This window comes from Neolamprologus brichardi, chromosome 1, assembly GCF_056152115.1.
Source record: "Neolamprologus brichardi isolate AB-2024 chromosome 1, ASM5615211v1, whole genome shotgun sequence".
Classification (NCBI taxonomy): domain Eukaryota; kingdom Metazoa; phylum Chordata; class Actinopteri; order Cichliformes; family Cichlidae; genus Neolamprologus; species Neolamprologus brichardi.
In genome coordinates, this window is record NC_142104.1 from 44482548 (window position 1) to 44508798 (window position 26251).

General features: G+C 40.4%; 2 protein-coding genes across 2 annotated transcripts in view; one reads left to right on the top strand and one right to left on the bottom strand.

The window, feature by feature from the left end:
- chsy1 (chondroitin sulfate synthase 1) overlaps positions 1-5679 on the bottom strand; it is a 29335-nt gene extending 23656 nt beyond the window's left edge. Inside the window, exon 1 of the mRNA XM_087843045.1 lies at positions 4970-5679. Coding sequence (XP_087699171.1) covers positions 4970-5292 — 323 coding nt within the window. The 5' untranslated portion in view covers positions 5293-5679. The remainder of the gene's footprint in view (positions 1-4969) is intronic.
- A 3198-nt stretch (positions 5680-8877) lies between these two features.
- On the top strand, positions 8878-24369 carry selenos (selenoprotein S). Its single transcript, XM_087843048.1, has 6 exons — positions 8878-9171; positions 9447-9572; positions 12626-12732; positions 12823-12912; positions 14913-14982; positions 23732-24369. The coding sequence occupies exons 1-6, from the start codon at positions 9078-9080 to the stop codon at positions 23818-23820; spliced, it is 576 nt and encodes a 191-aa protein (XP_087699174.1). The 5' UTR covers positions 8878-9077; the 3' UTR covers positions 23821-24369.
- Positions 24370-26251: the final 1882 nt, after the last annotated feature.

The window sequence follows — 26251 nt, forward strand, 5'->3', positions numbered from 1 at the left end:
TTCTTTGTCCAAACGGCCGAAAACTCTCCACATAACTAAAGTCCTCTTCAACAATTTCCTCGTCTTTTTAGCCTTAATATTCGACTTTGCTCTGAGGCTACAGCAGACACTACTAGATGGGAGGTTGGTGGTTCGATTCCTGGCTGCTCTAGTCTACATGCCAAATATCCTTAGGCAAGATACTAACCACAAATTGCATATTTGCTAACCACAAGTATGGTGTTGCATATCCGGCCAGTGTACCAGACTGGTGACACAGCCATTTCTAAAGTTTCGATTAGGTTTATTTGGGTTTTTTAGTCTAATGACGTCCTCCTTGTGGGTGGCTGCAGCTGAGGAGGTACTAACTGTATTAACTAGAGGGTTGGTGGTTCAATCCCTGCCTTATCCAGTGCACATGTTAAAATGTCCTTGGACAAGATACCAAACCCCAAAACATCTCCTGATGCATCCATCAGAGCGTGAGAGAAATCATTTAAGGCATTTAAGTGCTGTGTGAATAAGTGTATGTGGCTTCTAGTTAAAACCCATTCAAGTGACTTCTTCAGTCTCAGTGATTGCAGGTTTTTAAACAGTACAGTTGCGTAATGACTAAAACTTACAGCATTGTTTGCCAGTAGTGCAAATGCTCGTCACTGAAAGAGTGGCCACTGGTACACTGACTGCTGGTGAGTACAGCACTTACAATCTCACTTAGATTATCTTTAGTTAGCAGCTCAATTATAAGTGATATCACAGACACTCAGACGCTGGTGAATGATTGCTGAGAGTGATGGAACCAATCTCTCTGACACGAGGACCTGGAGATTTAATACATCATTAATGAAAGAGCAAGATTCCCTTAAATAATTCAAAAACAAGTGGGTAACGTATTTAGATAATAATGACCTACCAGCAATATCGCCATGTGTTCTATGGGAAGCAAGAAAAGCAGTAATGTGTGGCAAAACATTATCTTACTGCTCATTGAAGAAAGAACCCCACCCCCGCTTGTATTAGAAATAGAACAATTAAATCATTAGAATATACCTATGCTCACGACAAGAGAATATATATTTAACAATCTGAGAAAACTAGAATAAAATGAAATATTTAACGAGAGAACAAAATTTCTGATGCAAAGGCTGCATTTGGAGGACTTTAAACATAGTATTACTATATTACTCTGGAAAAGTCCTCGCTAAAGAGCTTGTTAAAGCTATAAAAGGAAGAAAAAACCTATTTATTCTATAAAGGATTCCACTGGGAACATTACTCATGATCGACAACAAATAAATGAATCTTTTAAAGACTTTATACAGATTAGTCCCTCCAATGCAGACATTGCAAACTTTCTTAACAATACAAATGCACCAAAATTAAATGACGAACAGATTGTGGTTCTGGGTTCACCTCTTTCTATATCCAAATTCCATGAAGCCCTACGCCATCTCCTAAACAACAGAGCCCCAGGACCGGATGGATAAATTAACAGTCCTGCCTCTGAATTGTAACTTTCGAAATGCCACAACTACTCCACTACAGTCAGGTAACTCTAGAGATCCAGGTATAAAGTGGCTGGACTGAGAATAATAGTTTTGTGAAAAAGCCTTTCATCAGCTCCACGTAGGTCACAGTGTATAAGGCCATTTAGGCGGCTTTGCTGGCTGTAATGCGGCAGCACCGCTGTGGACGTGGGCACCCAATCTGGGGCTTCCTTCTACTGCTGGGATAGGTGTGCAGAAGCTGTGTGGATCGGATGGACTTGTCACTGTTCGGGTGTCATAGGTCACAGCGATACGAGCAGGTACAAAGATATGATGATGTCTGACTGCATGCCACTGATTGGCTGGTCAGTGGCATCACTCGATGAGTCACAAGAGCGTCTCATTTACAAAAATCAAAACCACCACTCCCCGTGTCCGGGCAGCGGGTATATTCTTGCCTCGATGGCCACCTTTGTTGTACCTTTCATGTCGCATATTAATTACGCCACCAACGCTAAGCTGCATTACAGCGACCACGCACATTAGGTGGTGCTGGATTGTAATGGAAAACCACTCAATCTGAGTTGATCAGAGTAGGTACTAATGGAAACACTCTCTCTCTCTCTCTCTCTCACACTACAAGAACATTGCTGATTTATACGTCTCTGTATTTTGTGTTCCAGATGCTGTAGGTTTGTTTTTTTCTTCCAGAGTACTCTATCCTCTTATTTTATCTCCCCCTATCCCCCACCTTTCTTTTTTCCTCCCTGTCCTGCTCTTGTCATGATGACGTCTGCCTTAGACATCATCATGACAAGACAAGAAAGCTCCTTACTACGTATGGATGCTTTCATCTCACGTCCAGCACCCTATAACTGTACTCTCTGCCGAAGATAGAAAGCTGAGGACAAGTAAGTGCCAAAAGCACTATGCAGGATAAAACAACATAGAGCCATTAGTACTTCAGGAAAATGGCCGTAACTGTTCATGTGCCGCTACACGCCGAGTTTCACCGGTCAATAGAAAAAGTAGCTAATCCTATGGCTGCACCAAAGTTGGATTGAAAGACAGCACAGGAACAAGCCCTAAGCACCAGAGCGATAGAGTCTGGGGTCTACCACACCAGGCAAGACCCCAGGTGCAGCCTGTGCAAAGATGCACACTTCAGCACAGACAGGGCATACTGGGACACCATTACCAAATGGCTGGCATAGTATAAAGGAACATCTATGCCGAGTATGGTCTAGAAGTCCCGAGGTCAAAATGGGATACACACCCTAGGCTGGTTGAGAATGACCAAGCTAAAATCCTGTGAGACTTCCAGGTATAGACGGACAAGCTGGTGGTAGGTGACCAATGACATAGCAGCTGTGGAGAAGCAGAGGAAGACGCCCATTGTGACGATATAGCTATACCAGCAGCACGATCTGATATCCTTGTGTTGGTGTTGTTCCCAGATCATCATACTAAAGGTTGTTCCAGGATCAACATTGCAAGTGACCAATCAGAATGTTGTGATGTCATACTTTTGCGACTTCGGGAAAAACCGGCGTAAAACAAAAAACTGTACTTAAGCTGCGAGAAACCGCCTTTGTCCGCCGATCAACGGACCCTAAACCTAACCCTTTAATAAACGCTAAGCAGAGTTGATATTGTCCTTGCAACGTTGGAATTTCATAAATGCATGAATGGGTTGGTGCGCAAAAGAATAACGTCACAATAATGTGATTGGTCACTTGCAATGTTGAACCTGGAACAACATTTTCATGATGATCTGGGAACAACACCAACACGAGGATATCAGGTCATCCATACCAGCAGCTTGAGAAATACCAAAGGCTGTGAGACAAGTTAGAGAAGATGTGGACATCTCAACTCTGGAAACAGTAAGGAACAGCCAATCAGAAGAAAGTTAGTGTAAAAGCATAGACAAAAGCTAAATTGTTTGGAAAGTTAGTAGAGTAGCTGTATCAAGGCCTAGCAGTGTATATAAAAAAAGAAAAGCAATACCAAGAGCTTCAGTCCAAGATGGTAAAGTATTAGTTCATAAGGAATTCACAAGATGTAGAGAAAGTATTACTTTGTTTTTTTACTGTCACAAACTGTGTATGGTATTATTTATTAAATAAGTTAGGAAACCATGTATGTGCCTCTTTCTACAAACATACACACATACAGGGTGTCTATCTACACATTATGCCTCAACATCACCACAACCACAGTCGAGTTCTGTGGGAATTACTGGCCAGTAAAGGACAATAAAGATTATTTCAAACTGTAAATCGAAACTTTTTAATGACACTGAAACTGATGGAATATGGTTCCTCTCCAAAAATAAACATAAAGGCAAAAGTAATCTTTAATGTAGAGTAACCTGAAAGGTAACACTTCTTTTAAATACTTACCCTTACAACATGTCAGACTCAGACATTATCTTACACTATGAACTGCTTTTGTTCACTGCAGTCACAGTTCCATCTTTTTTCTTCACCATTTAAAACAAAACAAAACAAAAAAAACAACGTGTACCATGTGCTCTTATCACTTCCAGATGAACTACAGTTTTTGGCACAGATGCTGTCTACAGTACTGTGCTACTAAAGAAAGAAGAGCACTTTCCTCTTTTCTTTCCGCCTGGGTCATGGCCAGAACTGTCTGTTGAAACATTTTTTATTTTTACTTCTCATTGTCCTTAACCACTTGCTCATAAAAGATCATCTGGCTGTTGGGTTTTACTCAGTTTTCTCTTTCTTCTAAATTGTAGGGTCTATACCAATATGAAATGACTTGAGGTTGTTGTGAATTGGGACTATGTAAATTTAATTTAATTTAATTGAACTGGACTTACAACTTTAAAAAGGAATCACCGTCCTAAGCACAGCAGTAAATTAACCAAAATATGGCTTGAAAGGTGAAAAAACAAAAACTGGATTTATGGTATTACCCTGTACATGTCCAGACTTGAATCCAATTTAAATTTGAAGTGGGCACTACATGCAAGTAAAGCTCTCAAAAAACTGGTCACACTTTTCAGCAAGCAGAGACTGATTTTGGATATTTTTGTTAGAAAAATATTTTTAAAAGTTAAAGGTTGTTCCTGTCTGTTTGCCATCAGGTATGTCTGCTTAACAGAGGGTCAAATGTTTGCTAATATGTTAAAAAAAAAACACGAAAAGAAGAAATTCTGATCAACTTCGTCGTGATCCAGTTTGATCTACAGCTGACGATCTCGTTACCTCCTTAGCCACAACCACGCCGAAGTTAAAGCAGTTTTACATCAGTTTTACTCTCCATACGAGCTGGTAGCATTGCTATACATTTCACATAAGACATAATGTGGCATATTTTTGTGCTAACATATAAATATTATTATGTTTCACGTTATAATACGTATAGCCGGTTAACTAAAGAGGCTACTGTACAAGAGGCCCGTGCACCATTGTTTCCAAGTTTATTTCTTTATATTAAATTAAGGTTTGGGCATTGTTCTGTGAGTCACATACCTGTGTGCTGCCACGGCACGGTTGTTCAGGTACTTCTGGGCAGTCATGACACCAACAAATAGGAAATTGTTCGATCTGGAAGCAGATTTCTCGGTCGGCGGTGAACCGTTAACTTCAGGCCACAAGACTCCACCGTACTCCTTTCCGAGACCCCCGTTAAGCCCACACCCGGCAGAGTTGGCTTTTCTTTTCTGTCCAGCTTTCTTCAACTCACTCGCCTTGGGTAAAATCAGCCTGGAAGCCAGTGTGAACCCAACAACCAGTCCCAACAGAACACTAAACCAGGCTCTTCGACTTCGACCTGCCATTCCCCCAAACTTCATTAGCTCTGTCGGTAAAAGCGATAAGCAAGACTCGATGGTCTCGATACAAAGACTACAGACTGGGTCGACAGAGCTCGTTTTCCGCCAGAAAACCGGGCTCACGCGCAATCTCTCATGGTAGAAAAGCCCTTTTCTTCCAGATGCCTACGTAGCATCGCAACAGTCTTACTGAAGCCGTCACTTGAACAATTCTCTGCCGTTGGTCCTTCGGGCGATCAAGCTGTCCCCCGCTGCCGATCATGGACGAATTTAACAGCGATCGAAAAGCGCAGCAGCTTTTTATCACTTAGCGTTCAGTAGTGGTCCGACTCTCACCATTATCTAGACATGGCAAGAATGTCTGTCGACAAGAATGATCGCGAAGGGTTTAACAGTGGTTTGACCCAACGGCAGTTCCGTAGAAATCTTCTAATCGCCTCCTCCCCCGTGGGCCCGACGGTGCTGCCTTTAAACTGCGTGGGAAACCACACTCACACGTCTAAATTCATCTGCTGTGTAGCCAAAGCGTAGCTTTTTTCTGCCATAGTTAATAAAACTTTATATTAAAGCAGTAGTAGTTATATAGTTAGTGACTATAAGTGTCACTAATGCACAAGCTATTGCGTGAAACTGCTCTAACAAAAGTCACATTGCTTGATTGTGTACACACATGCTGATAATGCTAAGTGTGACATGTAAAAGCCTATTAACGTAAAATCGTTTTTCCAAGACAAAAATTTGTATCAGTATGTCATTTTATTACACCGTCATTTATTAAGATTCGTCTTTTATCTTTATCTGTGGCCGATAAAAGAACAAGTCACAATAAAGTTTTGAAAGTCTGACGTCCATAAATGCAGCATGCTTGTTCTCTGAACTCTAGCGCCCCCAAGTGATTGTGGTGGTGTTCGTCACCACGTCGAAAACTGTGCCTTGTTTTCATTGTGGAAGATTTTACAGCATGTTTCTTTTTAGGCCACGTCAATAAGTCACAATAAAAAGCGCTTCTGACGTGCATTAAATTGACGGTTTCTGTGAACTGCAACGATCTGCTGGGAAAACCTCATGAAAGTCTTTTTTTGACACACACCACCCTCTTATGAAACAATGGTTTCCCTATTTATCAAAAATGTCAAACTGAACATTCTGAAAGTAAATGACAAAAATCCTTTGTTATTAACAGTTTAAAAAAAATGAAAAAGATTTATTTTCAAGATTTTTCTTGTTTGTGTTTTCAATTGAGATAATAAAAAACACTGAGCACAAAATATCACCATGTTTACTTTTAATTCTGCAATACAAAGTACACCTCCCATATACATGTCATTTCAATTCAAGTTTATTTCTATAGTGCAAGTCACACTTTATATTATAAGGTAAAGACCCTGCAATGATAGAGAGAAAATAACAAAAATCAGACGCCCCCCAATGATCACATGTTTGTGGTAAGGAAAAGCCTTTTTTAACAGGAAGAAACCTTCTGTAAAATCCGGCTCAGGTAGTATCAGTCATCTATTTCAACTGGTTGGGGGTAAAGGGAGAGAGGTAAAAGGCAAGTCCTGACTCCTCGGGACTTCTGGCAGTACAATCCCCTCAATTTCTCTTTTGTCGTTGACCACATTCCCATCAAATTCCTGATGAAGACTCTTTCGGTCCTGTTTGTCTTCTATAGTTCTAAGCATTCCAGGATTCCTATATGAAGGATTGAGGGCTTTCTTGTAGCCAGTCCAGGTGTTGCATGGGTTGGTCAGTGTGGTCTTACAGTCTGAAGTGACTGTGAATTGCATAAGAGGAGGAAAATGGATGGATCAGGGCCACCAGGGCCGTATTTACCATTGTATACCATCCTGGATTCTTTTAACAACACTCAATCAAATGTCTGGGAAATAAGGTGTTGTTGCACTTTTGGGAGAGGAAACTTGTCTCTTTCTTGTCTCATATAAATTCTACCTGCTCAACAGTCCTGGGTCTCTTTTTTCTTTTATATTGTACAAAATATTTACAATTATATTTGTATAATTCTTCTTAATGGGGTTGGGACTATCAGTTGTGTTGTACAGATGTCTGTTTGCACAGCTGACAGCCCTATTTGACAGCTATTAGAAATCATTTTATGGCAAGAACCAATCAGTTAAGTAAAGAGAACGACAGTCCATCATTACTTTAAGAACTGAAGGTCAGTCAGTCTGGAAAATTGCTAAACCTTTGAATGTGTCTCCAACTGCAGTCGTAACAACCACCAAGCGCTACAAAAAAACTGGCTCACATGAGGACCGCCCCTGAAGAGGAAGACCAAGAGTCACCTCTGCTGCTGAAGATACATTCATCCAAGACACCAGCCTCAGAAATCACAAAACAGCACCCCAGATCAATGCCACACAGAGTTCCAGTAGCAGACACATCTCTACATCAACTGTTCAGAGCAGACTGTGTGAATCAGGTCTTTATGGTCAAACAGCTGCTAAGAAACCATCACTAAGGAAAAGCAACAAGCAGAAGATATTTCATCTATTTTAAAGAAAATACATCAAGAAACAGATTATATTAGATTTATATTTCAAATATGACAAGTGCAAAATTATTATCTTTAAAGTTTAAGCATTTAATAAGGCAGAAAGCCTTGCACCGAGTGGACAGTCAAACAAACTGAATCATTATAAATACATTATTTTATATTTATTACTTTTAAAAAAAAAACTCTTCTTACTTTATTATTACTTTATTATTATAGCACTGGAAATAAATAACAAGGAAATGATTCCGGATCAGCACCATGATCGAAACCTGTTGCTGTAGTATGTAAAGTATTCTGGAGAAGGTATAATATGTCACTGTACATGCATGTGGGTGTGCATGTTTTATGTGTATAGATATTTTAAAATGATCACTCATGATATAACACTGTCAGACCGGCCCTGTAAGGAGAGGAGGAGGAAACAGTGGATCTCTCACCAGCTGCATTACAAAGAGCACAGGTAACAATAACACATGTACCAGCTGTTGCATTGCAGAGGTGTTCAAGTATAAAAACAATAATAAACACAACTACAATGTTTTGGTTCTATAACATTTTTCTATCATTACTTTATTGTGGATTAATGGTGCAGAGTTGTTAAGTGTGGATAATAAAATAACAGATTAATGCAATAACAAATTGTGCTTTGTTCTCAGATGGCAAACGGACAGCGGTAGATGAGATGAGGATAGTGAAGGAGGAAGAGAGTGAGTCACAGGCAGAGCCTCATGGTTCCAAGCCACATGTCACAGATCTTTGCATTTTATTATTATCCCATAACACTTGTTTAATCAGCTACCAGCTCTCCTTTGGAGACTTTAATGTCCACAGTCTCAGCCCTCCAGCACTATCAGCAACAACCCACCAACAGCAACCCTGCACCCCACGAGGTAAAACATAGACTTCCTTTGCTTTGCATCGTCCCCTCCTGATGACGATGATATAGTATTCTTTGGTGTTGTTCTGAGCTCTTTTGTAACCTTAATAATTTAGAAACTGCACTTTGTGTTTACTTGTTTTATCTTTTTCCAACATTTAAATTTGTTTGATGATCTGTGTCTCTAACTTTTATTGTGAAAGGTATGAAGAGGAAGTGACCTCTTTTGCGTGACACGGTCGTGCGCTCGAATGATTCATCTGGCTTCCGCCAACACGTCATCGTAAATAACATCTACATTTTGTGTAGCAAGTTTTAAAGAAGATCTTTGGAAAAGAAACAAGTTACCATACGAGCTAACAGAAGACTGCTCCGTACGACGCTGTTTGTGCCGGAAGCTCGTTTGAGTGCGGGATGGATGATGTAACGATCGAAGACGATGAGTCCACTTTCCATGTGAAGAAGCCGCCCTTAAAAAACCAAGACTTGAGTTCCCTAAGCCTGACGGGTAAGCTTGTACGTTTAATTAACCAACTTAAACAATAAAGAATAAGGAATACAGTTACTAACGTTCGTAGGACGTATCTGTCGCTCCACGGTAGCTCGTGTTAAGGTGGGATGAAGGCGACATGTTGAGCTGTAGATAAACCCCCAAATATTTACTATTTTATTCTTTTAAGATTGTATTTATTGGAAAAAAATGTCGTTTCCATCGTTTCGTTGTTAAAAATATCACAGCTACTTCGATTATTGTTTATTTCTGTTGTAATTGAATGACTGTAGTTGAGGAGTTCGTGGCCCAGTATGGCTGGTTCCTGGTGTTTGGAGCTGTGATGTTCTACCTGCTCATTCTGCACCTGAACAAGAGGAGATCAAGCCAGCACAGCCCAGCGCCACCAGCCTCACAAGGTCAGCACAACTCACTTTATATTCGTACTACAGGATTACAAAGATAAGAGTTATATCAGCAGAAAGTGCAGCTTCTAGTAAACAATCTGATGCTACAGCAGGACAGTGAGAGCTTGTTCCTCGTGGGTGGAGGACGCTCTGTGGCAATTAACAGCTGAGTGTGAAGAAGCACCTCTAAGTTTGAGGTTATGGTCTTCAGCCAGATAAAGTTCAATTCAATTCAATTCAATTTTATTTATATAGCGCCAAATCACAACAAAAGTCGCCTCAAGGCGCTTCATAGATACAGAGAAAAACCCAACAATCATATGACCCCCTATGAGCAAGCACTTTGGCGACAGTGGGAAGGAAAAACTTCCTTTTAACAGGAAGAAACCTCCAGCAGAACCAGGCAAAGTGATGAAAGGAACAAGTTGTTACCTCCAGCTGGATCATTTACTGGTGGATCTACATTCTTGTCCTCGTGTATGGTCACAAACTCTGGGTCGTCATCAAAAGAATGAGATCTCGGATCCAAGCGGTGGAAATTTGTTTTCTTCCCACAAGGGAGGTATGGTGCTGACCACCTTTAACTGGTTCGTGCTCTGAGTTTAACGTCACATTGTGTGGTGCTTCAGCGATTTTTGTAACCCGGTGTGTTGCGCCACATCCATTGAGCGCGAATGAAATGCATTTTTGTGATTGTCCTGAATCTCACTGTCTAAATGACCTTACCAGTGAAATTATAGGCTGATCCTTTCTTTGTTAGTGGGCAAACTTACAAAATGAATTAGGGTTCAAATATTTCCTTCCCTGACTGTAATGGTTTTACTGCCATTTTAATTAAATCCACCACAGAAACTTGGGGATATACAAATGTATACATTTAGAGATGTAGAAAGACTTTTTAAACCATGAGGCTTTGTGGAAAACTCTTTGCAAAAAGCACTCCTCAAAGACTTCGCTTCCTATTTTGACTTCTTCTCTTCCTATAAAAGCGTGTATGTGGCGGTAATGCCTATCGTTCAGTAGAACCCTGCAGTGACTTCCTGTGCTGATGATATTGCAACGATATTATGATATTGCAAGTGCGCAAAGCGACGAATGTAGAGGACATACTTGCGCCCTAAAGGAGAGAAGCTCAGTCTTAAGATGACTTAAATAGAACCTTTCTGACAAGTTGAGGTAGCTTAAAAGATCATGACACAATTTAAAGAAAATCAAGAGCAGATGATACATAAAGTAATTGAAATTTATTGGTCTGGACAGGTTTACAAAGCCACCAGAAAAGCCATTATATACAAACAGAGAAACGTTGGAATGGTGGTAAACAGAAATGGCCAGCCTACCAAAATTGCTCAGAGACTGAATCAATGTAGAGGAGGTCACAAAAGAACCGAGAACAACCTCTAAAGAACTGCAGAACTCTTCTAGCTCAGAAGGCAGACAAGGACTGCCTGGAAAAATAGTGTGTGGCCTGAGACAAAGCTGGAACATTTTTTGGACAGGTCGCCAGTCTGTCGCAGGGCCAACACACAGACAGACAACCATTCGTACTCACATTCACTCCCACATTCACAGCTAGTGGTAATTTGGATTATCCAATTAACCTATCCCCACAAGCTGCATGTCTTTGGACGGTGGGAGGAAGCCGGAGTACCCGGAGGGAACCCACGCAAACACGGGGAGAACATGCAAACTCCACACAGAAAGACCTGATGGTGGAATTGAACTCAGGACCTTCTTGCTGTGCAGCAACAGTGCTAACCACCGTGCTGCCTCATAAAAAGACCATCATACCAAAAGTCAAACATGGCAAATGGACTGGTTCTTATGTAGTGCTTTTCTACTGAGCACTCAAAGTGCTTTATGCAGCCTGCCTGAGAGCAACTTAACGTTGGATCTTGCTGAAGGATATTTGACATGCAGAGTGGAACAGACGAACCTGAACATCATAGCTGATTAAACTGTGGTTCTATTCTGTACCAGAAAATCCTGCAGAAAAACTTCCAGCAATTAGTCTGTACCCTGAAGCTTGAGCACACTTGGGTTATTGGCAATGACCTGAAACACACTCACACCTCTAAATGATTCATTTAGGAAAAAAATATGTTTTTAAAGTGTCCTGATCAAAGTCAGATTAAAATGTTTCAACATGACCTTAAACAGACTATTCATCCTCAAACTCTTCAGTGTCTGCAAAGAAGTCTGCAAAGAAGACTGGGCCCAAATCCCCCCAGGCAATGTCAGATATGCATTGCTGTTACTGAAAATGATCCACTGGGGTTCTTGCTGGCAAGAGTTGCACAACCATTAATTAGGTTAGGGGGCAATTACATTTTCACCCTGGATCAGGTATGTTAGAATTAAATCATTTACAACAATAATGGATCACAGGCCCAGTCAAAGTTCTCCAGTCCTTCCTCTTTTTGATGTATCGAATCCCGTTTAGGTCGTGGGTATCGGTCACTGTTGTTATCCAGGCTTCAAGTTACAACAGATTATTCTTAGAGAAGAATAGAGAAGAATAGAAAAGAACAGAATAGAATAGAATGCACTTGTTGTCACTATACAGATGTACAATGAGATACAGAGCATCTCCAACTCAGTGCAAACATGTGGGAGAAGAAAGGGGGTTGAGGTGCACACAGGTGGCTGTAGGGAAGGAGTTGATGCTGTGTTCTCCATGTAATCAAAAGGGGATCTGGTGTCATGCATTTTGTAAGTCTTTGGAAACAAATTTGGGACACATGACGTTTAAAAACCTTTTCCACATATTTCTGAACTTTTCTATCTCTTTCCATGTTTGTTTGTCTCTGTCCTTGTAATGTACGATAGCTACAACGTCATGCAATATTATTGACTTGGAAGTCCTTAGACACAAGTCTGATTTTTCAGGTACTGCTTTTTCAAAATTATGAAAATTATGACTAACTGGTTCTGATCTGTAGGTATATAGAACAATCTGCCCTTGGTAACCTGTATTTCTCTTGAAGATATGTTATTAGATATGTTATTAGATATGTTATTGCATCGTCCTGATTTAACTTTCGATTTCTGTTTGTTACATAAAGATCCAACGCTGGTGGAAAGGAGAGAAGAGGCTGTGGCAGCAGCCAGGATGAAGATGCAAGAAGAGCTTGATGCCAAAGCGTCCATCTTTAGAGAGAAACAGAAACTGGTAGAGTAGTAAATTTGTAAAAAAATCAAAGAAGGATGATTTTCTGTCAATATCAGATGTCAACACTGTTTTTATTTAATTTGTGGACAGCAAGAAGAGGAGAGGAGGAGGCAGAAAATAGAGATGTGGGAGAGTATGCAGCAGGGGAAGAGTTATAAAGGAGCTACAAAACTCTCTCAGGTAATTCTTCCTCTGAAACATCTGTGTTTGTGCTGCTCTGTGGAAGGGTGTGTCCTCAAGTCTTTTTCTTTAAAGTGCGGCTGTTATGATACTTGTTCATTTAACAAGTTATTTAGACAGTTTCAGTAAAGCTTGTGAAGTTAAAGTATATTTACTCATGTAGCTGTTGACGTGGCCTCACATTGAAACAAAGAAGCGATCTGATTTCCCGCAGTTTGCACACAGCCGTACATCACAATGTAATGAGTTTGTTGAAGGGGTACAGCCAGGTGTCATCTTTGGCTTCTACTTCTTGTTCCAGATTGATTCCCGAGTGTTTCACCTCGTAATGTGAGCTACACTTACAGTTTCCTCGAACTCATGATTTTTTTTCTGTTTAGCTACATGCACTACTGCAGGTGCAGGTTCATGTATAACTTGTACATATCGTTCTAATGTAAATGTGTCTGTTATTGTGTAAATATCAGGGGTGCAACGATACTCGTATCAATATTGAACCGTTTGATGCAGTGCTTTTGGTTCGGTATGCATATGTATCAAACAATACAAATTTTTATTTATTTTATCAACTTTTCTTCTGACGATGCTGTCTGTGTTGAGCGCTCAGTGGATCTGCGCTCGACTACTCCGCCTAGGCTGCACTGTCGAGCGCAGATCCACTGAGCGCAGTGCAAGCTAGCGGGACTGTCACTACCCGATCCGTTCCGGAAACCCGATCGGTACCCTGCATGCGCAAATCTTACGTCACTTCCTCTCTTTGCCAACATTGCGACATTCAATATATTTGAATGATACGGTTAGCGCCCAGTTAGCTCCTAGCATTTCTCAACAGCTCTGCCTCCTTTTTGACTACCGGGACATTTAAGCAATGGATAATCCGTATACAAACAAATTCATGCTTTTCTCCTCAACAGAGAGCGTTCCCCGATTGAACAACAGCGCCGTAAAATAAGAAGAATGGCGCCTAATTACAGAGCTAATAATACAGACTTTGTAATATGTCACATGAAGATTCATCAGCCAGATTAAGTGTTTACTGACAACTGACAGTGATAGCGGACATCATCATCACTATTCCAACAATCCTCTCCACACAGACAAGCATAAACACACTCGACTATCACTAAATCACATTTAACACACGTTTGTAATGACGCCAGTTCAGTTTACAATAGGGTTCATTCGCTCGGTCAGCAGGTGGCAGTATCCCCGTACACTGGGGTGTAAACTGCCATTAAACAAACAAAAGAAGAAGAAAACATCTGCACATGCGCAGTAAGGATCGGGGAGTCCTGATCCGTCGCTATCTTTTTATTTTTCGTTTTTGTCTACATTATATTAAATGTTTCATTATTGAAAACATTTTAAGAGATACTTATTATTCTTAACATCTTAACAGATACTCTGACCTGTAACTATCGTTACGGTGTGGATCGGGTCGTGACAGGGACAGAAGTTAAGCTCGTGGCAACATGGCAACTGCCTCAACGCTAGCTGAAACTGAACCTCCCCCTCCCTCATTCAGATCTGATGTTTGGAACTATTTTGGTTTTCATGTGAAAACCTGATATGTTTAATATGCTGCTGAGAATATAGCAGAAGAAGCGTATAGTATAGCTTTTATTTTGGAAAGAGACATTTCTCTGTAATAAACTCTCTTTTCCAAAGATGAGGGATTCCTCCATCAGATAGATTTATTTTTTATTACTTTGTTGTTTCAGCAACATTAAATTTAAAAACTGTACTTTTGAGTTAAAATATATATTTATAATTTTAATAAATGACAAATTAAAAAAGCATGAACATTTTTTTTGTATCAAAAAAATATCGAACCGTGACACCAAAGTATCGAACCGAACCGTGAATTTTGTGTATCGTTGCACCCCTAGATAATACTTACGCTATTGTGTTCCTCACACACATGGAGAGATGCCAAACTGCCTTTTCTTGTTCTTGTAACAGTGACAATAAAGATTTTATTCTAATATGTGTCGCTGCAGACCACTGAGGAGACCAGCTCATCCCAGACGATGCTGAAACCAAAGGACAAGAAGCCTTTTCGCAATGCAGGTACGTAGTAGATGAGGTAGGGTTTGTTTATATGACTGACATATGTGCTGGGGAGGCAACACAGTTACAACCCCCCCCCCCCCCCCCCCCAATATGCAAATGAAGCACGGCAGCTGAACAACGGGCACTAAAATAAGAAAAACAAAAATCCCTCATTTGAACTAGAGATGGACCGATCCGATATTACGTATCGGTATCGGTCCGATACTGACGTAAATTACTGGATCGGATATCGGTGAGAAATAAAAAATGTAATCCGATCCATTAAATATCAAAAAAGCACCTCACAAAACTTGCGACACGGTGTAACTCGGCTCATAACCTTTGCACGTCGGAGCAGTGTGCATCACGTGATAGAGCGGCTGTGTGTATTTGGAGCCTCGCAACCAAACCAGCATTTCATCTCCGAGGAAGTTTTCCCAGAGAGAAGTAAAGCAAGTGTGTAAGTTCATCTCTGAATGTTTGTAAAGCATTCCAGCGTTAAGCTTAACAACCGATATATGGAGCGACTGCCTCTCTCTCTCTCTCTCTCTCTCTCTCCTGCTTCAATCATAAACTGATCAATGATCAGCTGATCGTCTCTCTTGTTTGTTTTTGTCTCACTTTGCACCAGAAAGAGGAAACCAGCGGCTGAACAACAGCAGCACGTTTAAGCTTGATCAGCTGTTGTTAGAATTGATTTAATATTATTTCTACACCAGGATCTTTTTCTACAGCTGACGTAACTGTGCAGGGGCGGATCTAGCAAAGTTTAGCCAGGGGGGCCGATAGGGCATGAACAGGGAAAAGGGGGCACAAAGACATACTTTTCTTTCTTATTCTCATTTAAAATGTCGAGCTTTTAATAAATAATTATCTGAATCTTACACCCAAAGTTTTAATCTGATGTAAAATGTATAGAAGTCCATTACTGTATATAGTAACTGTTAAGTCTAATATACCCTAGTAAGCTGTAGTACTTTTTCCTTTGGGAACCATCTGTGCAGTCTGCAGTTCTGTAGAAGAAAGATGTTGAATCTATTTAATTATTGTAGAGTCCTCTTTAAAATACCAGAATAGGGAGGATGGAGCAGGTTTAAGTTTATTAGCTTGATCAGTTTTGCTGAACTATGAAATATTTTGGATGCAGTGTGTTTTTTGCATACAGGTATAACAGAATAGCTTTAGTGTTTTGTTTTGTTTTTAAACTTGACTATGAACTTATACACAGTGCAGCAAGATATTAAAAATGACACTATATCGGATTCATATCGGTATCGGCAGATATCCAGATTTAGGATATCGGTATCGGACATAAGAAAGTGGTATTGTGCCATCTCTAATTCTAACTTCGGGAAGTTCGGGAAAATACAAAGAAAAGGATTGGTTTCATAACAGTGTTCTGTAAATACTTCCTGTCAATGATTCATGGACTATGGTCTACATGTGGAGTCGTTGGCCTTCTGTGGGGGTTGGAGAGCTGAACGATCACCTGATGTGTGACAAAAGAATCTGCTGTGATGGTAATGACAGTCTGCGCTCTCTTAACGGTCTCTTACTGCAGCTATTTATCAGAGCGGTGCAGAAGGAGAGTTACAGCAGGCACTTTACTGCATTTTAAACCCATGTATGTAATCCACACATTATTAGTAAAACTACTGTTAAGATGTACCAAATTCCCCCTTGTGGAACAATTAAAGGCTTATTCTATTCTATTCTATTCTATTCTATTCTACTACGTAGTACATTTAACAAGTTGTGTTATTAAAGTGTTTATTTATTCATCGTCATCGTCGTTTTGCTTGGTTATTCCCTACATCCAGGTTAAGGGGCTGTGATCATAATGAAGCTTTGATTGCACAATAAGATAAGATAACTCTTTATTATCATTGCACATTCATACTTACAGTAGTATAACGAAATTGGACAATTGTCCCACATCAGCACTACACACAACTGAACACAGCAAAACAGAGCACAGTAAACTTTAGATTGGATAAAAAAGTGCAAATAGGTATGGCCTAATATAGAAATAATGAATGTTTATTGCACATTATTTCCTACCAGAAAAGCCCAGGGAGGTAGCTGATCAGGTCAGCTGTTAGCATTGGTTAGGGCTATTGCCTTGTTGTAAAGGCTGAGTCTGTTTGTCTGTGACCTCAGCCTGAATCTCCTGCCAGACAGCAGCAACTTAAACACCCATAGTCCTGGGTGTGTGCAGTCCTGTAGGATGTTGCAAGCGCTGTATAGGGCCTTTAGGGAGGTGCAGAGGCAGTCCAGTGGTTTTTTTGGGCCATGGTGCAGCTGGAGATACAGTATTCAATTTTAATTTTCAATTCAATTTTATTTATATAGCGCCAAATCACAACAAATGTCGCCTCAAGGCGCTTCATAGATACAGAGAAAAGCCCAACAATCATATGACCCCCTATGAGCAAGCACTTTGGCGACAGCGGGAAGGAAAAACTCCCTTTTAACAGGAAGAAACCTCCGGCAGAACCAGGCTCAGGGAGGGGCGGCCATCTGCTGCGACCGGTTGGGGTGAGAGAAGGAAGACAGGATAAAAGACATGCTGTGGAAGAGAGACAGAGATTAATAACAGATATGATTCAATACAGAGAGGTCTGTTAACACATAGTGAGTGAGAAAGGTGACTGGAAAGGAAAAACTCAATGCATCATGGGAATCCCCGGCAGCCTACATCTATTGCAGCATAACTAAGGGAGGATTCAGGGTCACCTGGTCCAGCCCTAACTATATGCTTTAGCAAAAAGGAAAGTTTTAAGCCTAATCTTAAAAGTAGAGATAGTGTCTGTCTCCTGAATCCAAACTGGAAGCTGGTTCCACAGAAGAGGGGCCTGAAAACTGAAGGCTCTGCCTCCCATTCTACTTTTAAATACTCTAGGAACAACAAGTAGGCCTGCAGAGTGGGAGCGAAGTGCTCTAATAGGGTGATATGGTACTACAAGGTCATTAAGATAAGATGGGGCCTGATTATTTAAGACCTTGTATGTGAGGAGCAGGATTTTGAATTCAATTCTGGATTTAACAGGAAGCCAATGAAGGGAAGCCAAAACAGGAGAAATATGCTCTCTCTTTCTAGTCCCTGTCAGTACTCTTGCTGCAGCATTTTGGATTAGCTGAAGGCTTTTCAGTGAGTTTTTAGGACATCCTGATAATAATGAATTACAGTCGTCCAGCCTGGAAGTAATAAATGCATGAACTAGTTTTTCAGCATCACTCTGAGACAGGATATTTCTAATTTTAGAGATGTTGCGCAAATGGAAGAACGCAGTCTTACATATTTGTTTAATATGTGTGTTGAAGGACATATCCTGGTCAAAAATGACTCCAAGGTTCCTCACAGTGTTACTGGAGGCCAAGGTAATGCCATCCAGAGTAAGAATCTGGTTAGATACCATATTTCTAAGCTTTTCAGCGCCGAGTACAATGACCTCAGTTTTATCTGAGTTAAGAAGTATGTATGTCAGCACACTTTCAATGGCACAACAGTACAAGACAATAAGCAGCTCCCTCTTCAGGTCCATTTTTGGAGGATGCTGTTGGGCCTTCTTTAAAACCTCTCAGGTATTTGAGCTCAATTGGAGGTCTGTGTCTGTGTGCACACCCAGGAACTTGAAACTGGACACCTTTCCAAACACTTCCTGTTGATGCTGATGGGCTGTAGCACTGACTTCGTCCTTCTGAAGTCCAACACCAGGTTGTTGTCTGCACACCAATCCAATAGCATCTGAGCCTCAGCTCTGTACGCCGTCTCCCCCAGAGATGAGCCCCACAACGGTGTTGTCATCTGTGAACTTGATGACTGCATTGTCTTGGTTGGGTACTGACAGAGTCATGTGTGCTCATGAGGGGCTTAGTAAACAGCCTCGTGGAGAGCCGGTGTAAAGGCTGAGGGCTGATGAAAGATGAGGTCCCCCTCTAACTCTCTGTACACAGGCCAAGAGAAATTTCTGATCTAGCAGCAGTTGGTAAAAGGAAGTCCAATATCCAGCTGTTTTACTGTCCGTCTGTGTCAGTTACAGTAGAACTAAAGTCAACAAAGAGCAGCTGGTTCTTTATATGCGGATGATGTTGTTTTGTTCTTCTCAAATCCTGAGCAATCTGTTCCTGTACTTTTACATGTGGTGAGGTCGTTTGGGGAAATCTCAGGTTATACAATTAATTGGCAGAAGAGTGAGTTTGTGGCTTTAACTGCAAACTTGGATGTTGATTTTTTGAAAAGTTTGCCTTTTAAAATTACAGACAGATTGAAATACTTGGGTGTTATTTTGCCTAAGGATCCTAAATTGATCTTTAAGTTGAATTATCTAGAACAAGTTGAAAAATTGACAAAGGACATTGAGAAATGGAGGGCTCTCCCTATTTCCATGGTAGGTCGCATTAATGTAATTAAAATGGTTTCCCTTCCTAAATTTCTATATTTATTTTTAAACTCACCTATTTTTTTGAATAAGCAATTTTTGCTTGTGGTCGACTCAGTAGTATTACCATTTGTTTGGGGCTTTAAAACTCACAGGATATCAAAAGTTCATCAAAAGTGGATTTGCTCTGCCACTGTTTCAGGTTTATTATTGGGCTGCAAATGCTAGAACTCTTGCTCACTGGCAGGAAGGGTACAAAAAGGTCATGTCTGCCGATACCCCACCCCGGGTGGTCATAGAGAGTGGTGGGGTTGAGAATAGTTCCCTCCGTGCTCTCCTTTTTTCGTCCTCTAATCCGCGAACCAAGGTCAATAATTTTATAGTTTCGAACTGCGTTAAAATCTTTAGTCAGATCAAAAGAGGTTGTGCTCTACCAGACACTTCGATCCATACTCCAATATATTGTAATCATGCATTTCCACCCTCATGTTTAGACGCCTCTTTTGAGGTCTGGACACAGAAAGGTATTATTACTCTCAAAGACTTGACAGGCAGTTTGCATCATTTACTCAGTTGCAGAACAAGTTCTCTCTCCGTGCGTCACATTTGTTTCATTATTTACAGATAAGAAACTATGTTCGTCAGAGTATCCTTAATTTTCCATCTCTTCTGGAAGAGGGGTCAATATTTACACTCCTGAGCTCCCCGGATTCTAAAAAGTTGGTTTCTGGTTTTGTGAAAGCTTTTTCTGAGTATTTAAATTTTAAATCTGACTTTTTGAAGATGGCGTGGGAGGAGGAGCTTGGTTTGGTTTGAGGTGTGGGAGAGGAGTCTGTGTAGGATCCATTGTTGCTCTATAAATGTAAGGCATCGGTTAATTCAATTCAAAGTGCTTCACAGACTTCATTATTCAAAAACTAAACTGCACAGCATTTCTCCTTCTATCAGTCCAACATGTGATCGTTGTAAACTTGAGGCTCTCTCACTCATTTATTTTGGACTTGTCCCAAATTGCAGAACTATTGGTTGGACATTTTTAAATGTTTTTCTGGTATCTATAAATGCACATTAGAGCCGGACCCAATAACTGCATTGTTTGGATCTTCCTCTTCCCTTTTACACCTCAGCTCTGCTGCACAAACTACAGTTTTGTTCAGAATGGTAATTGCTAAGAAAATGATCTTGACTCTCTGGAAGTCGGATATTGTACCTCAATTCAAAATGTGGCTGACAGAACTGGCTGCTCTACTGCATATGGAGAGGATTAGGTTACATTAGCGGACAAACTTACAAACTTAGTAATTTCTTTGATGTGTGGCAGCCATTTTTAGATCATGTATTAAAACAAAGTCCTGTTTGATCGATCACCAATAACTCAGCCTTCCACCATAGCGTTTTCTTTCTGTTTATTGCCAGTGTTGAAGTAGTATTTTTGTCGTTGCAGTGTAATATTTTGCCTTATTTGTGTGTTTTTGGCCTTGCTGTTGTGTTGTCTGTTGTTTTTTTGTCTTTGTTTTTCCTTATATCAAAAAATCTCAATAAACATACTTAAAAAAAACAAAAGCAAAGAGCAGCTTGGTGTAACGGCCTTTTGTTGTTCTAGCTGGGAGGTTGTGGTGTGGATTGTTGTAACAGTGGCGCCTTCAGTTGATCTGTTTGCTGTATCTGGAGTGGGTCGAGTGTTGGGTGGCAGCCAGGACATCATGTGGCGTCGGACCAGTTTCTCAAAACACTTCAATCCCAAGAAATGATTGTGTAGAAAATACTATTCCTGACCTGATAGACTCAACCTTGTTCACAAAGAAAGGAACTGATTACATATGTCAGCAAAGGCTTTCAGGGTGGTCGACTGTGGTGCATTTAGAAAAGAACTGATAGTCTTAGAAATATATGCGTACATGCAACGCCACAGGGGGATCTTGTGGGTGCTGCAAGTCTAATATGGCATAATGTGTTAGCAGTGGTGTTCTTGGTGACTTTGGTCCCAACAGCTTTTAGATCATTAACAAGCTCCTCTTGTGTAGTTCAGGGCGGATCCACCTCCTTTTTCATGGTCGTCCTCACACCATGAGCAAGGATGCATGTAGCTCCAGACCTTGGGTTATTGATGTTTCTTCTGTTTCTGAATAATCACAGTTGTCACCGCCTCACAAAGCTTCTTGTCGACGGACTTATATAAAAACATTCCACTGTGATAAACTCAATAAATACAGGACTATTTGTTAAATATGGAGTCATCCTCCGCTGGTGTGAATAAGGGTCAAAATCAGGCAGGTAAACAGTTATACCTACTAATGAATGATCAGACCTCCTTGGCCCTCATTCACTTCTGACTTTTCAGGAGATTTGTTGGATACAGATTTTGCAGCTCTTGTGGGAGGCGTCTTTTTCAAGGTTGTACAGAAAGTAGGAACCATTAAACATGAACATGTACCAGTGGGAGCTGAGGAAAGACTCAGTCTGACAGTATCATGTGACGTTGTGGAAACTTTTTCAATGATGACAATATACACATTGAGTTTGAGGGCGGAGTCAAGGAGGCCATGTACGTGAAAAGGGAAAGACCATCTCTGAATCGAGGAGGGGGCCTAAGGGTACATCTGTCACCATCTTACAATGCTGTGATTGCAGCCATTCCCCAACTCTGTGAATGGGACTCATGGACATTGATCAGTGGGCTTTGATCAGTGGTGATGACAATTTGCATATTAATGATTAAGGAACTGACTTCCCAGCCCATTGTTCCTTCAGTGGGCTGGTTTCAGTCATTATGCAAATGTCCTGTTTATAAGATTGAAACCTGCAGTCAGCTGAGACTGAAGACGTCACCTGATGATGACGAAACGTTTCTCCCAGTGATAACGCTTCGTCCAGATCAGGGTTTTAATAGTTTTGCAATTTTCATTAGTTTTTGTTTTTTTTTTAGTTTTGACTTCAGCTTTTCAATTTTATATCAGTTTTAATTAGTTTTTACCAATTGTTTGCTAGTTTAGTTTAGTTTTTATTTTTTTGAAAATCCTTAGTTTCAGTTTAGTTTTGATTAGTTTCAGTTATAGTTTTAGTTGTGTTTGCAATAATTAAGTGTAACAAAATCCCAGTTTCATCATATCAGTCATTCTGCTCATCCTTGGGTATGTTGCTATTCCAGCTACCATACTGCACCCTGGACAGGTCGCCTGTCTGTCGCAGGGCTAACACGCAGAGACAGACAACTCACATTCCCACCTATGGGTTCTTTAAATAAATAAATAAAGGCAGATGAACAACCATTGATACCAGGCAACTATAAAATGTATATCTTAGCCCCAATGAGACTATTAACTCTCGCAGCACCGGGTGTTCGTAATTTTGGTTCAAGTGAATTGATAAACTTTTTGAAGGTAATTGACTCACACAGTTGTGTAGATATCCCCGTCCTGTTGTCTCGGGATGCATCACGCTGCCTTGCCTGGGGTTAGCTTCTGTTTCTGGGGATGAGGGTTGAGTTGCTCCCTTACCTTCTCAAGCTAAGCTAGGTTAGCCTTCTTGTGTGAGCTTTTCAAGTGCACTTTAAGGTTTGTGGGATTTTTTTCCCTTTAGAAATGTCCCTCATAATTTGTCTGTTTCCACTACAAGACACTTGCTTTATCCAAAACACAGTCATATTCAAAGTAATCCCAAATTGGACGGAGCAGCGACACAGACGACTCGACTAACGTGCTGCCACCTGCTGGCATAATGAGACACAGCAAGAAAACAATCTGGAAACTAAACTTCATTTTCACCCTTGACTATTGTATGACACGCACACATCAATGAAAACTAAACACATTTTTGCTATAAATTCAGTTAATTTTAGTTAGTTTTGTGAACACTCATTATAGTTTTAGTTAGTTTTCCCTTTTTTGTTTTTATTTTTATTTCCGTTAACGAAAATGTTTTTTCACTTCTAGTTTTCGTTATTTCATTAGTTTTTGTTAACGATAATAACCTTGGTCTAGAGGAACCGAATCAACTTGGAATTTCCTTAACTGCATCAAGTGAAGGTTCTCAGTCATCCAGGTCATCGTAGTTAACTGCATCAAGACATTTTTCATTGATATTCTCTCTATATCATTACGAAATTAAATGAATGAAATTACCATCAAAAATTAGAGACTTTTTTCTTTGGAGGTGAGCAAACTTGAAAAGAAGTTTGAAAGTGAATAAATGATCAAATATTTTTCCCCCACTGGAATATTGGCTTTAAGAACAGATCAGCTGAAACACTGATTTGAAGTTTATTACAAAGCAAAAACTCAAAAAACTTAAATTCTTTGCGTTTTAGAACAAAAAGCTTAATAAACAGTTTTAATATGTGTTAAATGTTTCTTGTCTGCTTCCTTTCTTCTTTGCATGTTTTACAGATTACAATCCCCTCACCGGACAGGGAGGAGGAGGTTCTTGTTCCTGGAGACCTGGCAGGAGAGGACCCTCGTCTGGTGGATGAGGTTAAAGAAGGTTGGAGGCGCTGGACTGCTGGACCTTTGACCTCTGACATCCTGATGTTCACACTGGCTGTGGAAATTAAGCTGATAATGTCACCTACCCCATGCTTTATTAGAGTTCAGAATACTTCATAGTTGTTGATCAGTTGGCATAATTAATGACCTGCACCTGCATCTTATTTCTCTTTGGTGTTCAGCCCATTGTGTGCTTTTAGTCGATAACTGAACTGACAATTATCTGCTTGTCATGAAGCCATTCCTATAAACGGTTATAACCAGTAGGGTTGGCTGATGATTTCCACACAACCAGTGTGTGTGAGTGCGTGTGTGTGTGTGTGTGTGGGGGGGGGGTGTCCTTATATATTTTATTTTGTTTATACCTAAGTGTGCCACTATAGCTAATAGTTTATATCCAGGACTCTAGCTGGTGCATAAAACAGAATGAAATTGAACTTTCGGATTATATCGTTGAAAAATTGATATATAAAAATGGAGGTTCTGTACATTGTTGTGCTCATTTGCATTATACAATAAAGAATACAGTGCAGGATTTTAAATGTGTTGTCTTATTAACAGTTACTGTATTATTTACATTGTGCTTCTCAGACATCCCACAGCATATCTTTAAAGAGCTGAATGTTGTTACTGAAGCAGTAACACCACAGTGTTCTTAAAGACAAATCGCTGAGTCTAAACACTGTAGTGTGAAAAGTAAAACAGCCGTTCTTATCACAGGAAATAACCTGGAGCTTTTTGTTTCATTTCACACAGACAAAACAATCCTTCAAAGAAAATCTCGTCTTGTAGAAACAAATGTAAAAGATTTAACTGAATTAAAAACTAAAAATACGTAAATGTTCTGCTCACTTGTCTGAGCCTGATACTTGGTGGTGTCTCATCTTTGGTACGAGTTCATCAATGTTCGGGCTCTGAGCTGAGGAAATCCTCAGGATTGAGTCGAGGTGTTTATCAGTCAGACGGCTCCGGTGTGATGTTTTGTTTAGCTTCATCAAAGAGAACAATTGTTCACACAGGTATGTGCTGCCCAACATGGAGAGCGTCTGAGCAGCTTGGATGCGCAGCTGAGGCATCGTGTCGGGGATGAAACGTGCAAACTCAGCAGCACCCTCTCTCATATTTTTCCCTCAGTGTGTCATTGCACTGGAGCTCAATCAGCTCCATTTGGAGGTTTGGTGGTGCGCTTTCCACATCAACTCCAAAAGGATTGGCAAGTAGTTCAAACCTGCTTCTATGAGCTTCAAAGTCAGCAAATCGGCGTCGGAACTTGGCGGTGAGTATGTTGAGCGGTAGAGAGCTTCTCTTTCGTGGTCTGGCAGCTGGGAAGTGGCTCGAGTTTTCTTTCTGCATCTGCGTCTCCCACAGACTCAGCTTGGTTTTAAACGCCGTCACCGTACTGTACATATCAGAGATGACACGCCCCCGTCCCTGCAGTTGCAGGTTGTGATGTTGCACAGAAATGCCATTTCACACAGAAATGTTTCATCTCGAAGCTCTGTTGTGTCTTTCCTTTTGCTTTCCATGAAGAGACAGATCTCACAAAGCTCCTCTGGGACAGTTTCGTAGCCAGTGCACCGACACTGAGCCACTGACCTCTCAGGTTATGTCTAACACTGGTTCGGAGACCGCATCACATAATGAGCCACATATGATTGACTCCGAGCCAGAGCCCACTGAAAGTAAGAGGTCGAAAGTGTAAACATGTGGAAGAGAGCGGCTTGACCAGTTTCACTGGCTAAGATACAGTAAAGCTGACAACATGATGCACTGTATTTACTGTCATGATGTGAAAAGACGCTGGCCGGCAATGCTGCATTTGTGACTGGTGCTAGAGATGGTACGATACCACTTTTTTATGTCCGATACCGAGATCATAAATTCGGATATCTGCCGATACCGATATGAATCCGATACAGTGTGTTTTTTAATCAATAAAACGTTTTTTAAATATCTTGCTGCAATTTGTATAAGTTTATACTCAAGTTTAAATAAACAACAACACTAAAGCTATTCTGTTATACCTGTATGCAAAAAATACACTGCACCCAAAATATTTCATAGTTCAGCAAAACTGATCAATCTAATAAACTTAAACCTGCTCCATCCTCCCTATTCTGGTATTTTAAAGAGTACTTAGCAGAAATATTAAGCAACCTAACTAATAGGGTTGCAAACTCCCAGCAAAAAAAAAAAGGGAACCACCCTCCACCTCATGATGATTAATCGATGTAATCAACTTTAATTTGATGCAGGGGGAAAAAATGCACAGAAATAAATTATTTTTCAAGAATAATTAAAGAGATTCAACATCTTTCTTCAACAGAACTGCAGACTGCACAGATGGTATCTTCCCAAAGGAAAAAGTACTATAGCTTACTAGGGTATATTAGACTTAACAGTTACTATATACAGTAATGGACT